We start from the raw sequence: 18,554 nt of genomic DNA, 5'->3' as shown, positions 1-18,554 counted from the left end.
TTTAGATGCTTATTAAGGGCTCGGAGGGACGGGGGAATTCTAAAACTCAATGTCAAAACCAGCAATGGTTTGCAGTTGATCTCACTCGTTTCCTTAATATGAGCTCATCTCAGACAGCAGAGTGCAAAGCTTCCTTGGGGCCACACTATGTTTTCCTTGTGTGCCAAGGACCGTATTCCAAAAATAGGGCTGGTACTTCTGGGATGCAGATGAGTCCTCCCTCGCTCCCCATACATCTATAGGGGTCTGGAAAAAAGTGATGTTTTTATTGCCCCAAGAATACACTTACTGCATGCCTGCTCTAGAGACTGTAATCTAATTTAGCTTTGAAGAATTGAATCACTTCCTGTCCTGTTTGTTCAAAAGCTGGAGTATGTATGACCAACTCATCGCAGACTAGGAGTGTGTGCCTTCAGCAGGAGGATAAAAACAGAGGGGGGAAATGTAACTGTCTTAAATAGTCATGTTCTGTGATGCTCCTCCTTCAAAATAGAGAAATCTACTGCAATAATAATTATCTAAATAAACAGGAAAAATAAATACAATTAGTTTCTAATTTAAAAGGGGACGGTGATCATCTCCGTTTTAAAGCTGAAGAGCCAGCACTGGTCATGTGGCCTGTCTTCATAGTCATGTGGCCGGCATGACTAAACACCGAAGGTGCATGGAGCCTCTTATCTTCCCACCAAAGGTGGCTCCTATTTTTCTACTTGCATTTTTACATGCTTTCGAACTGCTAGGTTGGCAGAAGCTGGGACAAGTAATGGGAGCTCACTCCGTTACGCGGCACTAGGGATTTGAACCACCAAACTGCCGACCTTTCGATTGACAAGCTCAGTGTCTTAGCCACTGAGCCATCGCGTCCCTATAATATACGTATACATATATAAATATACATATAAACATGTGTCAAGTTTTTCACTTTTCAATTTTCAAACATTAGGAGTGGTCAAAAGTTGTGAAAGCCTTAAGGATTGTAAAGATATTTTGGTTGCTTTAATATAATTTAGATGTGCTTGGTAAAAAACATACCTAAATATCATAGCTTTTTAACATTTTGTTTGTTTCATTTACATCTACATCTACATATAAACACACATATCCTGCCTTTATCGTTTTTACAAATAATTCAGGGCAGTAAACATATCCACCCAGGTACAGGCTTTTTAGCCTGGTGTGTTAAGCACTAGACCAACCTGGCTCAATTTATCCACATTTACTGTCTGTAAATGGAATAAAAATGTGAATATTTTGTGAACAACTTTTGTGATTGATCTGTGCAAAGCCTACATGTTTATTTAGTTTTCTCATTATGGATAGGATGGCAGCCTAGGCATATTAGCAAGAATTGTTTATGTGTATTCAATATATCTGTACAAAATACCAGACAATGCATGTTATTCTAGAAAAGTCATCTGGCCCACTTTACTGCACTGTGACAATGCATTCATGCCAACCAAGGTGAGAAAGACCAACATAAGACATTTAAATGGTAAGAGCTGACCAATCTATGTTATCTTATCTTATCTTATCCAATCTTATTCTATCTATCTATCATCTATCTATCTATCTATCTATCTATCTATCTATCTATCTATCTATCATCTATCTATCTATCTATCTATCTATCTATCTATCTATCTATCTATCATCTATCTATCTATCATCTTATTTATCTAAAGGCTGTATGTATGTATGTATGTATGTATGTATGTATGTATGTATGTATGTATGTATGTATGTATGTATGTATGTATTTCCAGCATAACTTTGGAGCGCCTTGAGCAATTTCAACCAAACTTGGTACACAGATGACTTACCCTCTGGAAACCAATACCGTAGGGTGGGGGGAGATACACCCCTGGTGTGTGTGTGTGTGCGTCACTGTCTGTGTGTGTTCCAGCATAGCTCTGGAATGACTGGCCCATTAAGGAGAGCGAGTGTGGCATCCTAGAGTGGCAATTGTTTGTGATATCAGTTCCTTCGCAGCTTCCTCTGGAAAGCCAGCCGTGATGTTCGCCCTCCAGTGGACCAATGGAGGAGCGCCTGATGGATTTGGGGCAAAGTGCCAGGATCGTAGGGCAGGACAGAGGAGCACATGGGAGAGGGAAGGGAGAGGGCAGGGATGATGGGAGTAAGGGGAAGAAAGGCCCCTCTCAATGGCTCCCTGTCAGACAAATGCTTCAACATCTATAAATACCCGAGCAACGCCGGGTTATCAGCTAGTCTGCTATAATTTGTGAAGAAGGCATCCAAATTTCATTTCTTACTTCCTATGTCAAATGACATGGAGATTTATTTACTAGGATAACAACACTATGACAATAAAGATTACAATAGAGGTCTTAGCACATTCTTACAAGGACTGAGGAATCTTTCCTCTGCTTGCATGCCTTAAATAAAATCATGATAATGTTGACTTTTATAGAGAAGAATGGGAAGCTGGAAATGGGAAATAAAGAGGAAAGCAAATATCAGATAAGATACACCATGTATAGTGGTCAGTTGTAACTCCAGTAAAAACAGCCAGAGTCACACAGTCTTTTGGAGAAATCTCATGACCTATCATTTTCCTTCTCCCGCTGGTTCAAATTTCCTCAACAGGATTTCTGGATTCTATTGTTAACTCAAGACTGTATAAAAATTGTACCTGGGCACAATAGGAAGCATTAAGATTTGAAAAGGATGGCTCAAAGAATAACAAAGTTGGAAGGGACTTTGGAGGACTTCAAGCAGGAGACCCTATACTATGTCAGACAAATGTCTCTTCAACTTCTTTTAAAAATCTCCAGTGATGGCACACCCATAACTACTGGAGGCAAGTCGTTATCACTGTCAGGAAATTTCTCCTTTGTTCTAGGTTGGTCCTCTCCCTGGTAAGTTTCCATCCATTGTCCCCTGTCCTGTCTTCAGCTCCTTTGGAGAATAGATTGACACCCCCCTTCTTTGTGGCAGCTCTTCAAAATATTGGAACTTTCTAAGAAAATGGATTGTATCCTCAAAATATTGGAGCTTTCTAAGATATGGATTGTATCCTCTGCTTTAGGAGATACCCATATGAATCATTAACTTTCTTGCTGGAAAGAAGGAAAAACTGATCTCATGTAAGTTCCTTTCTTCCCACACTCTGATGGGACTATATTGACCTCAATATAGGAAAAGTGACAAAAGATAATTTGCAGCATGAAATGAAATTGGGGGAGGACTCGGTTTGTGGTGATTCACCACAGAAATAAGGTTTTTAGCCCTGGATTACATTATAGATGGCTCTAAAAAAACTATCCAAAAAATCAATCTGGTAAATCACATATGGATTATATTATTATATATTTAGTGAATTTGAGGATGTTTGCTCCAGTTCTGATTTTTGAACATTTACAGCAATTCAGGGATTAAGAAAAAATTCTTACAAATGGAAACTGTCAAGAATGTCCCTTATACTGTAGCTGCTTATTGTTTACTGGATGCTGAAGTCATTGCCTGCTTCATTGGATAAATAGAAAACATTGCAAGTATATAGTGGCTCAACATACAGTGTTATTAGTTACAAATTACATTGCTATATCTCATTGATAATTATGTGTTTTCTATACAAAAATGTAGTGACATTAAAGGTGTTATTTTGGTATTGTGTTTCCCACAAAATAAGATAGGGTCTTATTTTCTTTTGACCCCCGAAATAAGCACTTGGCCTTATTTTCAGGGAGGTCTTACTATTTTTGAGGTGCAGGGGGCGGCGAGCGTGGTTACCTCATGGCTGTTGCGGTGTTGCAATATTTTCAGGGAGGGCTTCGTTTTGGAGGAAGGTGCTCAAAAGCCTGATTGGTCTTATTATCCAGGAAGGTCTTATTTTCAGGGAAACAGGGTACTTTATCATATTGTTCGCCTATCTAGAATAAGTCCCATATGTCTCCCACGCAATTCTACTGTTTCTGTGGAAATTAACTAGGGTTTTAAGTGTGGTTTGAATTCTTTAAAAGACAGGAAAAATTATTCCAAGGAAACAGTCCTCATTTGTAGTTCTAAATATATCAAAGTGTTCCTCTCCAGTGAAAATCAATGGATGCAGATGGTTTAAAATTTCCAATGCGTTTGAATAAATGCAGCAAAAAGGAATATCACTTCAAGATTTGCATATTTATTCATGGTTTTATGTTAATATCTGTAACTCATTTCAAGCAGATTAATAAAATAGTAAGGATTTTTAAAATACAAACAACTATAGATTTTCCTTACAATTATCAATAATCATGAGATTTTCAATATTCCTGCTTTTTAATGGAAATGTATTTTGATTTCCATTGTTTAAACAAAAAGTTCGAGTCTACTAGAGTTTTTAGTTTTAATATGTTATTTTAGTTTCATTTTAGTTTCAGTATTTTATTGGAATGAATTTGGGTGGTGATGGTGAACAAATTGCCATTATGGGCTAAACTGGAAAGTTATTGTATTTATCTACTTAAATCTGGCAGTTGTAAATCACAATTAGAATTAATTAAATTAGAATTAATTTAGCATTTTTAACTTTGTCAGCAATAAGGCGTTAGCTATGCTCTTTTTAAATAAACAATTAAAGGCTATCACTAAGGTAGATCTTAGCAATTTGCAATACATTTGTTATAACTAGTTAGCTTTTACTATAATAATAAAAGAATAGAAAATCATCTTAGCAATATTACATGCCTTTCTTATATTCTTTAGAAGGAAATAATCCAAGAAAAGAATGTTTTCATGATTGAAGGAGTCTCCAGATGTTTTTAAAGGGCTGATCAAGTTTATTATGCAACAAATGCGAAATGGATGAGAAGATATCTCTTCTCATGTGTATGTAGTATTGGCTTATTTTAGTAATACTGTTTTGGTTTGACATCTGATTGCTAAAGTATTTTTACAATGATCATTATAGTCTAATTTTACTAAAATGTTGGAACTTACTATTACACATATTTATTAAGCAAATATTATTGTTCAATCTTGACAAAACAGTACTTAGATTCAAGATACCATATTTTTGTGAGTATAAGACACTCCAGAGTATAAGACGCACATTAGTTTTTGGGGAGGAAAACAAGGGGGGGAAATTGTGCCTCTGCCTACCAGCATCCATCGGTATTGATCTGGCTAGTGTCCTTGCAGCAAACAGCCTGGTCAACTTCAACACATTATTGCAGCCTGATTCAGCACAAGCAGCTGATTGGCGGTTGGATCAGCCTTCTAGAATACTGGCAATCAGCTGTTCCAGGCTGTGGGGATCGCCACAGCACATTGCTGCCTCTGCGCATCATGTTTTCGGCCTCCGCACGCCTCATTTTCGGCCTCTGTGCCTCGCGTTGTTGGTCCGTTCCAGGCAGGCTGCCTATCCCTGCCGCCTGGAACCAATCGAAAATGCAATATGAGGAGCCCAAAAACGGGGTGTGCGGAGGTTGAAAATGTGACACGTGGAGGCAGCAGCGATCAGCAGTGTCTTTGGGCAGCGACGGTGGAGATAGATGGCAGCGATCCCCACAGCCTGGAACAGCTGATAGGTGGTATTCCGGGAGGCCGATCCAACTGCCAATCAGCTGCCTGTGCTAAATCATGCTGTGGTGAAGCTGATCAGGCTGTTTGCTGCAAGGCTGCAAATTGCTGGGAGGCAGAGGCCGAAGGATGGTGGCCGGAAGGTGGGCAGGGCTTCAGCAATATTCACTATATATGTATAAGACACACAAACATTTCCACCCACTTTTTTTGGGGGGAGGGGTGTCTTATACACCGAAAAGTATGGTACATATTTATACTTTGCCTAGGAAGTGGCTCTTTCTGATATAATGCAATGCATGTTATTTTGTCATCCAGGTTATTTTAAATTTGTTGTTTCTGTTTGTACTTTTTGTGGAACACAAAAGGAAAAGAGTAGAATAGCAACAGAAATGGAGCTTTGAAACGAGAGCTAGCAAGTTTGTGTCAGGTATTTTGCATTTTCTAAGCCATACGGTGAAACAATATGAAAGCAGACACTGAAACACCAACAAGTTCATTTGCGGACAAACCACAATTCTTTCTTTCCAGGACAAAATTAGATTTTGGGTGTAACAGCCAGGGATGCCTTAAAAGGATTGACAGGAGGGAAAACATATGAAAGCAATTTGGGGGGATTCTGGAGACAACAGGGATGGGCCATTGTGTGGGAAGCATAGACACCCGAGCATAGGACCAATGGAGGACAAATAGAGAACGTAATCAGAAGAAGCCTGGTGGGAAGAACAGGATAGAGATAGAGGTGTAAGGGACTAGAAATAAATGGCTTCCTTCCAACACAAAATGTTTCTATTTTAGCAAGTAAACAGTAGCTCTAAAACACAACTAAAGTAAATGTCATGAGGCCTCTCAGCTTTCTGCCTGAATGATTCATTCTGAGGCAACAGCTCTCTGGAACCCCTATCACAATGTTGGTTAGAGCTTGAATGCTTCTGCTGTATTTCACAGTATATAACTCTCAAGTTTCCTTTCCCTTAACCCTTACAGTGCACCATGTCCTTTTCGCATGCGAGAAGATGGGCTTCTCTCGTTGGGCAGCTAACCCGATATTCTTGAACAAATCTGTTATCTTGATTAGGAAGAGTTCATTCAGTTATGGCTAACCTTTTTGTCATTGTGTGCTATAAGTGCATGCATGCGACAGCGCGTGCGTGCACCCACCCGTAATGCTGCGCTCCTCTCGCCCCCACCTATGTGCACGCAACACCCCCCATGCTCCCCCCAGCCCCCTGTGTGCACGATCTCCCGTGCCCCCTTTTCGGCCTAGTAGGCCTCCCTGCAGCCTCCTGGGAGTAAAAACAAGCCACAGGGAGGCCGCACCGCACATGCCTGCACCCCATTTTGGGCCTAGTAGGCCTCCCTGCAGCCTCCTGAGAGCAAAATCGGACTGCAGGGGGGACCGCACCACCCCTCCCCCGCACATGTGCGCAATCCCCACACAAACACTCCACCCCCCGCGCATGCACGGCTGAGACCCAAAAACCAGCTGGCTGGCGGGAGGCACGCACGCACATGCACAGTGGAGCTGAGCTGGGGTGACGGCTCAGGTACCCTCAGAGAGGGCTCTGCGTGCCACCTGTGGCATGCCTGCCATAGGTTTGCCATCACGGAGTTAACTGCTTTCTGTGGAATTTCACAATTAAGCCACCTAGCTCTGTACTGTCTACGTTGATGGAAAATGGTTCTCTAGAGTTGCATCTGTTTTCTGGAGAAGTACTGGATTAAACCTAAAAATTCTGACATGCAAAGAATGTTCTCCATCACTAGAAAACAATAGCTGAGATTCAAGGCAGCCAAACCTGGGGTAGCCAAAGGTCTGAGGTTGAAACAACAGAGAAACAACCAGTTTCTTTGCCTTCCACAGAGGGGAGACCAGGCAGAGAGTGGTAGCTAAGTTTAAAAATTAGCATACCAGTCTATCTATAGAAGATCAAAAATGAGAAAGAATAAAAAGAAATAGAAATTCATAGCAATAAAGCATGACATAAATACACAGAAACCCACAGAAATCTATGAAAATAAGAAACACAGAAACATATAAAGATAAAACTTAGAAATTTATATACATGAACAAGGAAATAGAAGATAGATTGGTAAGAGTACATGGGAGTTATGGGAAAATCCTGGAAATCAGAAATAGTTTTATTTTTCTTTCTTTCTGGAGGTTTTGGTACAATAAAGGGAATCAAACCTCACTTATCTGTGGTCTGTATTACTGTTCTGACCATTAAAAAATTACCATTAATAAATTGTAAAAGTCAGCTTTACTTGGAACAGTTTATTGTACATCCTGCAAAAATACCTTTAATTTATTAAACAACAACATCTGCCTATCTCAGGTCCTTGGGAAGGACTTGATGGGTGGATTAAAATGCCAAATCCAGCAAGACACATTTATAAGCATGGAAAGTCTACTTGAGAACCTATAACCCAGAAGCTGTTAAGTTCCTGAGAGATGCTCCAAGACATCTTTGGACGGTCCCATTAAATCCTTCAAATCTGGAAGCACAGATCCACCTAATGCATGTGTTAACCACTCTCTGTCAACCTGCTTTCCTGGCCTCTCTATACAGTCTTCGCAGTTGTTCTGACCCAGGCTCCACAAGATCATGCAGCAAACTCCTTGTCCTGACAAAATCCCCTTTTATTAATTTATTGTGAATTCTGCTCATCCACAGCCAACAAAGTCTTTTGAGGGAGGATTCACAGTCATAGACCTCAACAGCATGGAGAGCTGACAGGCCAGATATCTGCAAAACCTGGCAAGGAGTCTCAGAGAGTCACAAACCAATTAAGGAAACTAATTGTCTCCTGCAAACTCCTCTCTCCTTTCGCTCTTCTTTTATTTCCTCTAGGAGGGGCCATTCATTCTCCACCTGTGGCCTTACTCCCAAGTCAACCCCTGTTCTTTAGCTGTTCCCTTCGTCTGGCAATTTTGTGCATGCACACAATGGGAACAGGCTCCAGCTGTTCGTTTTCCTCACTGATATTTGCCTCTGAAGGCAGCTGATAACTGGCTCCGGTCCCCTCTCTGCCTTCGACACAGAGCCCTCATCAGAGCCTTCCCCAGACTCCAGGATTGGCCCATGTTCCTCCCCAACCTCCTCACTGTTCGAATCTGCTGCCAGCTCTGCTGGCCGTTGGCGTGTCACAACAACTAGTTCCCCTAAAGAACTGTTGCACACATGTTGTTTGTTGTCCTGTGATGGACACAACTGATCTTTGTCCCAAGAATAACATTCAAAATGAAGGGATATATTTCATCATCATTTATCAAGTAGCAACTTGGCATTCTTTAGCCTAGGTGTGTCAGGAATACAACTCCCAAAATTTCCATGCTGGGATTTACATTACCTTAGCACACTTGTTAAATCATTTTTCTATGGAGTTTGGCCAAGTGGAACAGTGAACAGTTCAAAGCACTCCTTTCCAATTGGCAAGGTGATATGGAGCACAAAAAACTAATAGGTTAAAGCCCACTATAGTAAGATGACTATGTTCTGACCCAGGCTTCCTTATAAAGCAAGAAGCAGACTCTTGGTCCCGGCAAAACCCCTTTTATTTACACGACTGTGAATTCCTTTCCTTCACAGCCAGCAAGGCTTAGCAAACAGTCTTTCAGGGGAATGTTTATCAACACGGACCTCATCTCGTTTGGAGAGCTGCCAAATAACTAGTTTCCAAACGAAGGGCAAGGCGACACTTGGCACAGAGTCTCTTATAATCACAAACAGAACTTTTCACTCTTGAAATGACCGAATAAACAAACTGCTTCCTGCAAAAACCCACTCCCCATTCATTCCTCTTTTGTTTCCTATGGGAGGGGCCAATCACCTCCAAGATGTGGCTTTACTCCTAAGTCGACTCTGCTTTCTTAGTTGTTCTTGTCTTCTGGAAGCTCTGCGCATGCGCACACTGGGAACAGGCTCCAGCTGTTCCTCTGCCTCATTGCTGTCTAGTTCCCTCTCTGCCTCTGATGCAGAGCCCTCGTCTGAGCTTTCCTCAGCCCCCAAGGACTGGCCCATGTTCCTCCCCAATCTCCTCACTGTCCGACACTGCTGCCAGCTCTGCTAGTCACTGGCGGGCCACAACAGGCTACTTAATGATTTATAGTTATCACAAAGAAAAACAAAGCATATTCTCTACTTTCACTCTGGATCTGGTGTACATGAGACTTTCATGTTTAGGTGGAGGTTTCCTAGATCCAAAAAAATAAGATTTATGATCAGATGTCTTGCTTACATGCTTTCTTTAGAATTAGGGGTTGCAGCTAAACCCTGGGACTGCATTATTGCAAGAAGTTAGCTGAATCTTTTCAGCTGGGTATATCGGCTAAAGAGGTTTTGCCATTTCCCCAAAGAGAACAAGGGCTGCAGCAGTGGTGGGTTCCTACTGGGCGTGCCATGCCCCTGAATCAGTTCTCCTAGGGTGCCACCATCTTGATTTTCAGCTCTGCGCATGCGCAGAACAATTTTCATTGCACAAATCTTTCCCCCCCCCCATTCTTTAATGTTTTGCACATGCGCAGACCGTTTTGCACATTCGCACGCATGCGTTTTTTGCGCACCGAACCAGCAGTAATGCCAGCAGCAACCCACCCCTGGGCTGCAGACATATAAAGCAGTCAGGAATAAGGAAACTGTAACCCACCAATTGTCCCCATCACTCTCATTAAAATGGCCAAACATAATTACCCCCTTGCCTGTCCACAGCTGCAAAAACATCTGGCTTGTGGTCAGACGCTCTGGACAGTTCCTGGTCGTCTGAAGCCACTTGGCTTAGCCTTTTGCTCTTTGCCATACAGGCTTACTCAATAAAGATATTCGGAGAAATAACGAACATCATCGAGAAGTTTACAAGAACAGCTGTTGTTCATGGGAATGAATCTACAAGGAATGCAACAATAATGCATTCTGCCATAACAATAATGACCGGGGATGGAAAACAGGGTTTTTCTTTAGGCCTGTGAAGGATCTCTTTGAAAGCTACAACCAGCTATGAGCAATGATTCGTTTTAAGAGAGCAGACATGTAAATTTAGAAACAAAAAAATCAAGACTATAAAATGCTGTTCCTAGGAAGGTTTGTCACCCCACTGTTCCACACTGTACATATATGTATATTTAAAGAAAGAAAGATTGGTCCTCTCTGTTACAATAAAGTCCAAAAGTCTTTATACTTGCCCATTTTTTAATATAATCATCCAATGGTCAATAGTAATTATTCAGCAAAGCTATCTCCCTGATGGAAAACTACATTGCTGCATGGCAGGATCATGGAGCATACAGAACCGTGATGGCAAACCTGTGGCATGCAGAGCCCTCTCTGTGGGAACGCGTGCCATCACCAGCTGCTCCTCTGGTTTCTGTTGTGCACATGTGCGCCAAACAGCTGGTCTTCGCGGGTGCTAGAGCACCACAAAACGGCCTGAAAAATGGCCAAAAAACCAGGCTGTTTTGGGGCCTTTTTAGGGCTGTTTTCAGGGTCATTTTCAGAGCGGTTTTGGGCTGATTTTCAGGCTGTTTTCGTGCCAAAAATCAGCCTGAAAACGGCCCAAAAAAAACAGGCATATGCACACCAGCCAGCTGGTCTTTGGGTCTCCAGCGCTCTGGAATGGGGCCTTCTCCAATGGCACATTCACGAGCATGTACGCACGTTCCGGTTTGGACACTCGGTGCCCAAAAGGTTTGCCATCACTGATATAGAACATTATACTCAAACACCAAGATCCACATTTTAAATGTCAATTAAAGCACAAGAAGAGCAAACAAAGAAACAACAAAACCTGGCCAGAGCAGGAAAGTTGGAAAAAAAAAGACCAAGAGGCCAATTCTGGCTGCACAAGAACAAGCCTTTAAAACAAATGCATATAAAACCAGAATTGAGAAGACAAGAGCTGTCTCTGCAAAGAAGCTGAGACCACCTAGCCAGCTCTTGCAAGAAGACTGCATTACAAACAAACAAAGGCATGGCAACAGCAGCAGCAACAACAACAACAACAGTGCATTGGAATATCTGCAAGACTACTTGTTTGCAAGCAAAAAAAGGATGGTGCCACAATACAGATGAAGTCATAGAAAATGAAGAAGCTAAAGTGTTCTGGGACTTTAGAATTCAAAAAACAAGTGTCACGACACCCCAGACTTAACAATTGCCAAAAAAAAAGTTTGGATAATGGACATTGCAATACCTGGAGACAAAGGAAAAGAGAAAGAACTGGACATAAATCACAGAATAAAAAGAACTGTAAATAGAAGTAGAATGACTATTGCAAAAGAAAACAAAGATAGTACTAACAGTAATAGGTTCTTTGGGTGCAATCCAAAACCATGTGCAGTATCCCTTGAGAATTTTTTTTTTACCATACTCAATTGTAAAAGTTAGACTTACTTGGAACAGTTTACTATAAATCCTGCAAAAATACCTTTAATTTATTAAACAACAACATCTGCCTATCCTGGGTCCTTGGGAAGGACTTGATGGGTGGACTAAAATGCCAAATCCAGCAAGACACATTTATAAGCATGGAAAGTCTACTTGAGAACCTATAACCCAGAAGCTGTTAAGTTCCTGAGAGATGCTCCAAGACATCTTTGGACGGTCCCATTAAATCCTGCAAATCTGGAAGCACAGATCCACCTAATGCATGTGTTAACCACTCTCTGTCAACCTGCTTTTTTGGCCTCTCTATACAGTCTTCCCAGTTGTTCTGACCCAGGCTCCACAAAAGCATGCAGCAAACTCCTTGTGCTGACAAAATCCCCTTTTATTAATTTATTGTGAATTCTGCTCATCCACAGCCAACAAAGTCTTTTGAGGGAGGATTCACAGTCATAGACCTCATCAGCTTGGAGAGCTGACAGGCCAGATATCTGCAAAACTTGGCAAGGAGTCTCAGAGAGTCACAAACCAATTAAGCAAACTAAATGTCTTCTGCAAACTCCACTCTCCTTTCGCTCCTCTTTTATTTCCTGGGGGGGGGGCATTCATCCTCCACCTGCAGCCTTACTCCCAAGTCAACCCCTGTTCTTTAGCTGTTCCCTTCGTCTGGCAATTCCGCGCATGTGCACACTGGGGACAGGCTCCAGCTGTTTGTCTGCCCCACTGATGTCTGCCTCTGAAGGCAGCTGATAGCTGGCATACGCTCCGGCCCCCTCTCTGCCTCCGACACAGAGCCTTCATCAGAGCCTTCCCCAGACTCCAGGACTGGCCCAGGTTCCTCCCCAACCTCCTCACTGTCTGAATCTGCTGCCAGCTCTGCTGGCTGCTGGTGGGCCACAACACCAATCCCAACAATCATGGCATACCCATGACTTAACTCTAACCAAGGAACAAAGCCCAGGTGCTGCTGGTTCTTTCTCCTTCCATTTATTTATGGACACTCAATTGCCTTGTAGTAAAGATATACATATCCACCACTCTGTTTCCTTTGTCATGTGAACATTATGAAAAATGAGTACAAAGTAATAAACCAAAGAAATGAAAATAGGAGAATTATTAGCTTACAGCAGTGCAAACCAAATCATCTCCCTGCCTTTCTGTCCTGGCAAATCTTCCTTTCTTCTATCATATTGATACTATTCAGTCATATGGTAAATTGCCTTTTGGCTTTTAAACTTCTCAGCTCATCAATTCCATTCAATGGTAGTTTATTCCTTCCTTTCCTCCTGAAACATTCACTCTTCCTACCACAATCCCATCCTCATTCATACTCTCTATATGATTAAACTATTTTAACGTACTTCTTTTGTACCTGCTACCCCACTTGTGTATTCCAGCCATATTAATTCGCACCTCCCTTCTTTCTTGACCCATCTCTTCCTATTTACGACATACACTTCTCCCCAATGCATAAAACTTAAAAAAAATATTAATGAAATATATTACTGGCATTTTTAAAATTCTCTTCACAAACATTCTTTCTCATAACAGACCACATATTACCAACTAGTCTATCAGCAGCTGGTGCTTCCTCCCAACTTTTCTATCTTTAATTAATGTAATACGGAGGTATGAAAATGTATCCATTTGCTTTCATTTTTTAAAATATATTTTTGTTTACATTTCAAGTTCACACCTTTCCCTATTAAACCTAATAACCTTGGTCTTTGATACACTGATTTTTAGATCCAAATTCTCACTGCATCCTATTATTTATTTATCTAAGTATCCACGGAGAATATTATACTGCTTCAAAATATGTGCAAACAATGTATGCATCTCAACAAGCTCTGATCTGAAAAAATTGCATCCAGAAACTACACTATGTGACTAAGTGCAGAGTTTAGACTACCTAAGCTGTGAGAAGGGGAAATAGACCATGACTCCTGTTGAGAGCAAATTCACCTTCAGATATAGATATTTCCAGCCTGCATTAACTCCCCCATTCACTAAGGTTAGCATTGCTCAACAAAATCAAAAATCTACAAAATTTTATCCAAGTGCTATCAGTTGGCATTGGAGACTACTGACCTCATGCATCCAGACACTGAAAGGTTTCGCCCAGGAGTCTTTTTTCGCCAAGTGAAGATACGCGTTGAAGAGAATGAGATAAATATAGCGTTCCAAGAATTGCAGGCTCCTTAGCTGTAAGGTCTGTATCTCTGCTTCCTCCTTTGCAGTTTTCCCCTGAAATCAGTAATTTTAAAAAGGCTTTAATGGTAGGAATCAGATGCCCTTCAACTCTTGGATGGGCAGGTTGAATTGCATTTTAACAAAGAGTATGAAAAAAAAATCAAAACACAACTGTAACAGCTCAAGACACAATTCTGGGGATTATTTCTTGATCAAAAGCTATAGAACGGTTGGGATCAGCTCTCAAAGTGGTTCCTTAGCAGCAGTGGTGGGATTCAAAATTTTTAGCAATCGGTTCTCTGCTCAGTTGCTGGGTGGGTTTGGGCGTGGCCTACTCAGCCTCCAGAACCATGGCAGAGGGGACGTTTTCACCTGCCCCAGGCTCCGGAGGCTTTCTTTGAGCCTCTGGGAGAGTGAAAACGGCCTGGGTTCCGGAGGCCCTCCAGTGGCAGAAACAGGCCCATTTCTGGGCTTGCAGAACTTCCGGGAGGCCCGTTTTTTGCCCTCCCCAGACTCCGGAGGCCTTCTTCAAACCTCTGGGAAGGTGAAAATGGTCTCCCCCAGACTCCGGAGACCCTCCTGAGGCCAGAAACGGGCCTGTTTCTAGACTTCTAGGAGGCCCATTTTTCACCCTCCCAGAGCCTCCACATGGGCCCTGCACTTACCTGGCATCCAAAATGGACCGCATGGAGACTCCTGGGAGGGGTGGGTGGGGCCAGCCAGTCCTTGCAACTACCGGTTCGGCGAACCAGATGTAAAATTAGCATCCGGTTTGCCTGAAGCAGTCTGAACTGGCTGAATCCCACGCCTGCTTAGCACCTACTCAACTATGGTTAATGTCAAAAGCAAAGTTTGGCTAGACCTGATTAGCATTTGGATGAGCGAGTACCAGGATGAATTTTTTTTTAAAATCCCACCAATCAGCAATAGCAGACCATGTCCACATTGTTGCCAAAAATGGATTAAGTTCAATTTGATGGCGATTTCATACATACATGCATATACATACACAAACACCACATATGTAATGTATCTGAAAGATCCACAGTTCAGAAGTAATGCAACACACATTTTGCATGGAATTTCAGATACAATATTGAGCTTTATAGGAGTGTCAAGTCAAAAATGCAGTTGGAAGACCTGTTCCTAGATTCAACTCAGTGTGACAATAACCTCTTATAGATTTTAACAATCTATAAAGCTAAAATTTGTGCCAAACGTTGAGGGAGATACAAGCATGATAAATGTATCACATGATACAGAGGAATGGATTCGTAGAGTGATAGTCCAGAACTGTTACGTGAATAGACAATTGAAAATATCCCTTGTATCAGTGAAAAAAGAAAATCTCCATTAGATCAAAGGAAAGCAGTTAGACAAAGAAAAGCCATCCTACTGTATACAGGGATTTATGGGTTCCAGAAAGGAAATAGTTCAGTTGTGAAACTGAATCTTCCCAATAAATCTTAGTGAAAAAGACGCTGTGAGAATTGTGCATTTTCAGATGTACTAGTTTACTGCCAAAAAGCTCGACACATTCCATAAAAGCTAAGAACACACCTGTCCTGCAGAATGGCACAAGAGTACCCTTTAAATGTTTTGTATTTGAAACGCTAAATCAAAACTACACTGACAAGGGGCTAAGCTGGGATTGATGACCCCTTTGCTTTCTAATATCACCACAGCTGCTAAGCAAGGACACACCTCTAGCCCAAGGGTGGTATTTACTTACCTTTCCTGCAGGTTTGCAAATATGAGCGTGCACACTCACTCGCTTCGCTCACATGCGCTACCGTGCATGTGCTTTTCGCTAAAAAGGACCTAAATGGGATGCCTTAGAGCCGGGGCGGGAGGGCAAAGCTACCCGTGATTTCCGCTACCGGTTCGAGCAAACCGGAGCAAACCGGTAGAATACCACCTCTGCTCTAGCCAGATTTGATTGGCTGATTTTGGCACTTTCACACTAATCAACTGAAAGGATCAAGGGAAGCCCAGGCATTGGGGTGGCACAAAATGTTGTTTTATTTCTTTTTGGGTGGCGGGAGGGAGAAATGAACCAATGAATGATTGAATAAATGAACGTTCCCTAGATCAAGAATGTCCATTTCTTTTGAATCCTGAATCTTTCCACACCAAAAAAAAAATGCATTCCTGCAAATCAAAGTGGCAGTGACTCTTGAAAACAATTACTTTCAGACTTGGTTCAGCCTTCCTGTTTTAATACCTGTCCATATTAAATGCCCAATTCTGGAAGCAGCTTGCAAGCTTCCCTATCAGCCTACCACAGTCTCACGAATGAAAGCTAATGTATGTGTCCCAGGATAATGTTGTAGGATTTAGTCTTGGTCAGTCAACTACTCTTCCAAGCTTTCGGACCCATGCTGGAGTCCAGTCCCCTTGTCATTAACAGGGGTGCTGATTTATCACCAGATTGGATCCTGCTACCCCAGTATGGATGCTGTAGTGGCCTACCAGCAGCCAGCAGAGCTGGCAGCAGATTTGGCCAGTGAGGAGGTTGGGGAAGAACACGGGCCAGTCCTGGAGTCTGGGGAAGGCTCTGACGAGTCCTCTGTGTCGCAGGCGGAGATGCGGCCAGAGCCATCTGACAGTTATCAGCTGCCTTCGAAGTCAGACCTCAGTGAGGCAGATGAACTGCTGGAGCCTGTTCCCAGTGTGCGCATGCACAGAGTTGCCAGACGAAGGGAACAGCTAAGGAACAAGGGTCTACTCAGGAATAAGGCCACAGGTGGACGGTGAATGGCCCCTTCCAGGAGGGGAGGAGCAAAAGGGGAGGGGTGAAAAGAGGAGCGAAAGGGGAGGGGTGAAAAGAGGAGCGAAAGGGGAGGGGTGTTTGCAGGAGACAATTAGTTCATTCTTGCATTCTTGCCAAGTATTGTGGCGTCTGAAAGATATCGGCCTGGCCACTCTCCAAGCCTGATAAAGATCGGTAATTGTGAACTACTTTGAAAGACTCTGGGCTGGGACTTTGCTGGAGAGGAATTCACTGTAAATTAAATACAAAGGGTTTATCGGGACGAGGACTTGGCTCCATGCTGCTGGGGAAGCTTAGGTCAGAACAGGTTTAGCGAAGGAGGAAAAAGTTGCGATACATCACATGACACCGTCATGATGACATGAGTTTGACACCCCTGTGCTAGAACCTCCAAAGAAGCATTACAGTCCCACAACCACCCAGGGCTAGCATCCTTTGAGCCACATTCCTTCCTTAACCTCCCTTTTCCTCAGTAACTAATAATAAAGCAGCTCCTGTTGTCAAAACCAGCAACTTTAGAAAAGGATCTAACCCCGGGTCACGTTTAAATTTGGTCAGCCAAGTTCCCACTAAATTGTGCTCCATGCTAAAACTTTCTTTCTTTAGACACAGAGACCCCTGAAATAGAAAAAAAAATGTTGCCAACATCCACTTTATTTTATAAACGTGGAAAGCGGGGGGGAGGAAGGGGAGAACCAGGAATAGGCAGTTGAGATTTCGAGCTATAAATTGAAAACGCTTGTTTTATATAGTGCTGCTTTTCCTGAAAAGACTTCAGCAACCAAGAATTAGCCTTATCCTCCCTTCTGTCCCTACCTTGACCTCGGCTGAGTCATGACCACACAACAGCAATCACTGAGGTAGACATTCAGCGGCGTCCGTAGCTGTGTCCGTATTCATAGTTTCAGGCTGAATGTAAACACTGCCCAGCCTCCAGCTCAAAGTAACCACTTTGCTATAAGTAGAAATTAGCAATTAAAGCTTTATAGAACGGAACGAAAGCAAACAAGAAAGAGGTCGGAAGCTTGGGGGAAATAATGCAATTATCAGGGAAAGGGGGGCCTTCAAACAGATGGCGTCAACACTGCCAGATAAAAGGTATTCTATGGAGCCACTCCACCATTTTTCTTCTTTCATGGATGTTTCACAGTAGGAGAAATGGGGGAAGGAAGGGGGGAAAAACAATGGGGATTCACAAATGAGGAAAGGCCATCTGGAGCCTTCATAAAAATCAGTAAATAAGCCAAGCCCTAGCACAATGAGTTCCTTGTCTAAAGAGGGCCAGGCTAAGCCTATAAAGCTGTGCCTGCTTACCTTGGAGTAAAACTCACTCAACTCTGTTGGGCTTACTCCCACTTGTAAGCCAACAAAAGTAGGCAGGTTTTTAGAAACAAAAATAGAAAAAGACCGCTATTCCTTTCTAAGAGCCAGAGTGATGGTAGTCTACTAAGCAGTTAACATGTGCAAAAAGTTACTCCTTGGTTGCTTTTCACTAAAATCTGATGATGGAGAGAGGTGTACTCCCCCCCCCCCTAAATTAGGGTTGTGCTCATTTAAAGCAGCATTGGGGTTTTTTCCAAATTTGGAATTCACAGCATGTTACTCAAACAGGTTTGATAAGAGCATCCGTGGTTTTGGGGTTGAGTACCACCTGTACGCTGATGATACTCAGCTGTACATTTCAACCCCAA

General features: G+C 42.4%; 1 protein-coding gene across 5 annotated transcripts in view; it reads right to left on the bottom strand.

Annotated features, from left to right (window-relative positions):
* The window catches only part of PALD1 (phosphatase domain containing paladin 1), a 181,646-nt gene that overhangs the window by 19,114 nt on the left and 143,978 nt on the right, over positions 1–18,554 (bottom strand). For all 5 annotated transcript variants that reach the window (XM_081954018.1, XM_081954017.1, XM_081954016.1 and 2 more), the window contains one exon: positions 13,989–14,144. In XM_081954018.1, coding sequence (XP_081810144.1) covers positions 13,989–14,144 — 156 coding nt within the window. The remainder of the gene's footprint in view (positions 1–13,988; positions 14,145–18,554) is intronic.

The sequence above is a fragment of the Natrix helvetica genome, assembly GCF_964273705.1.
Source record: "Natrix helvetica genome assembly, chromosome: 5".
NCBI lineage: Eukaryota > Metazoa > Chordata > Lepidosauria > Squamata > Natricidae > Natrix > Natrix helvetica.
The sequence above is the reverse complement of the archived record's forward strand: the minus strand, read 5'-3'. Positions and strand labels throughout refer to the sequence as shown.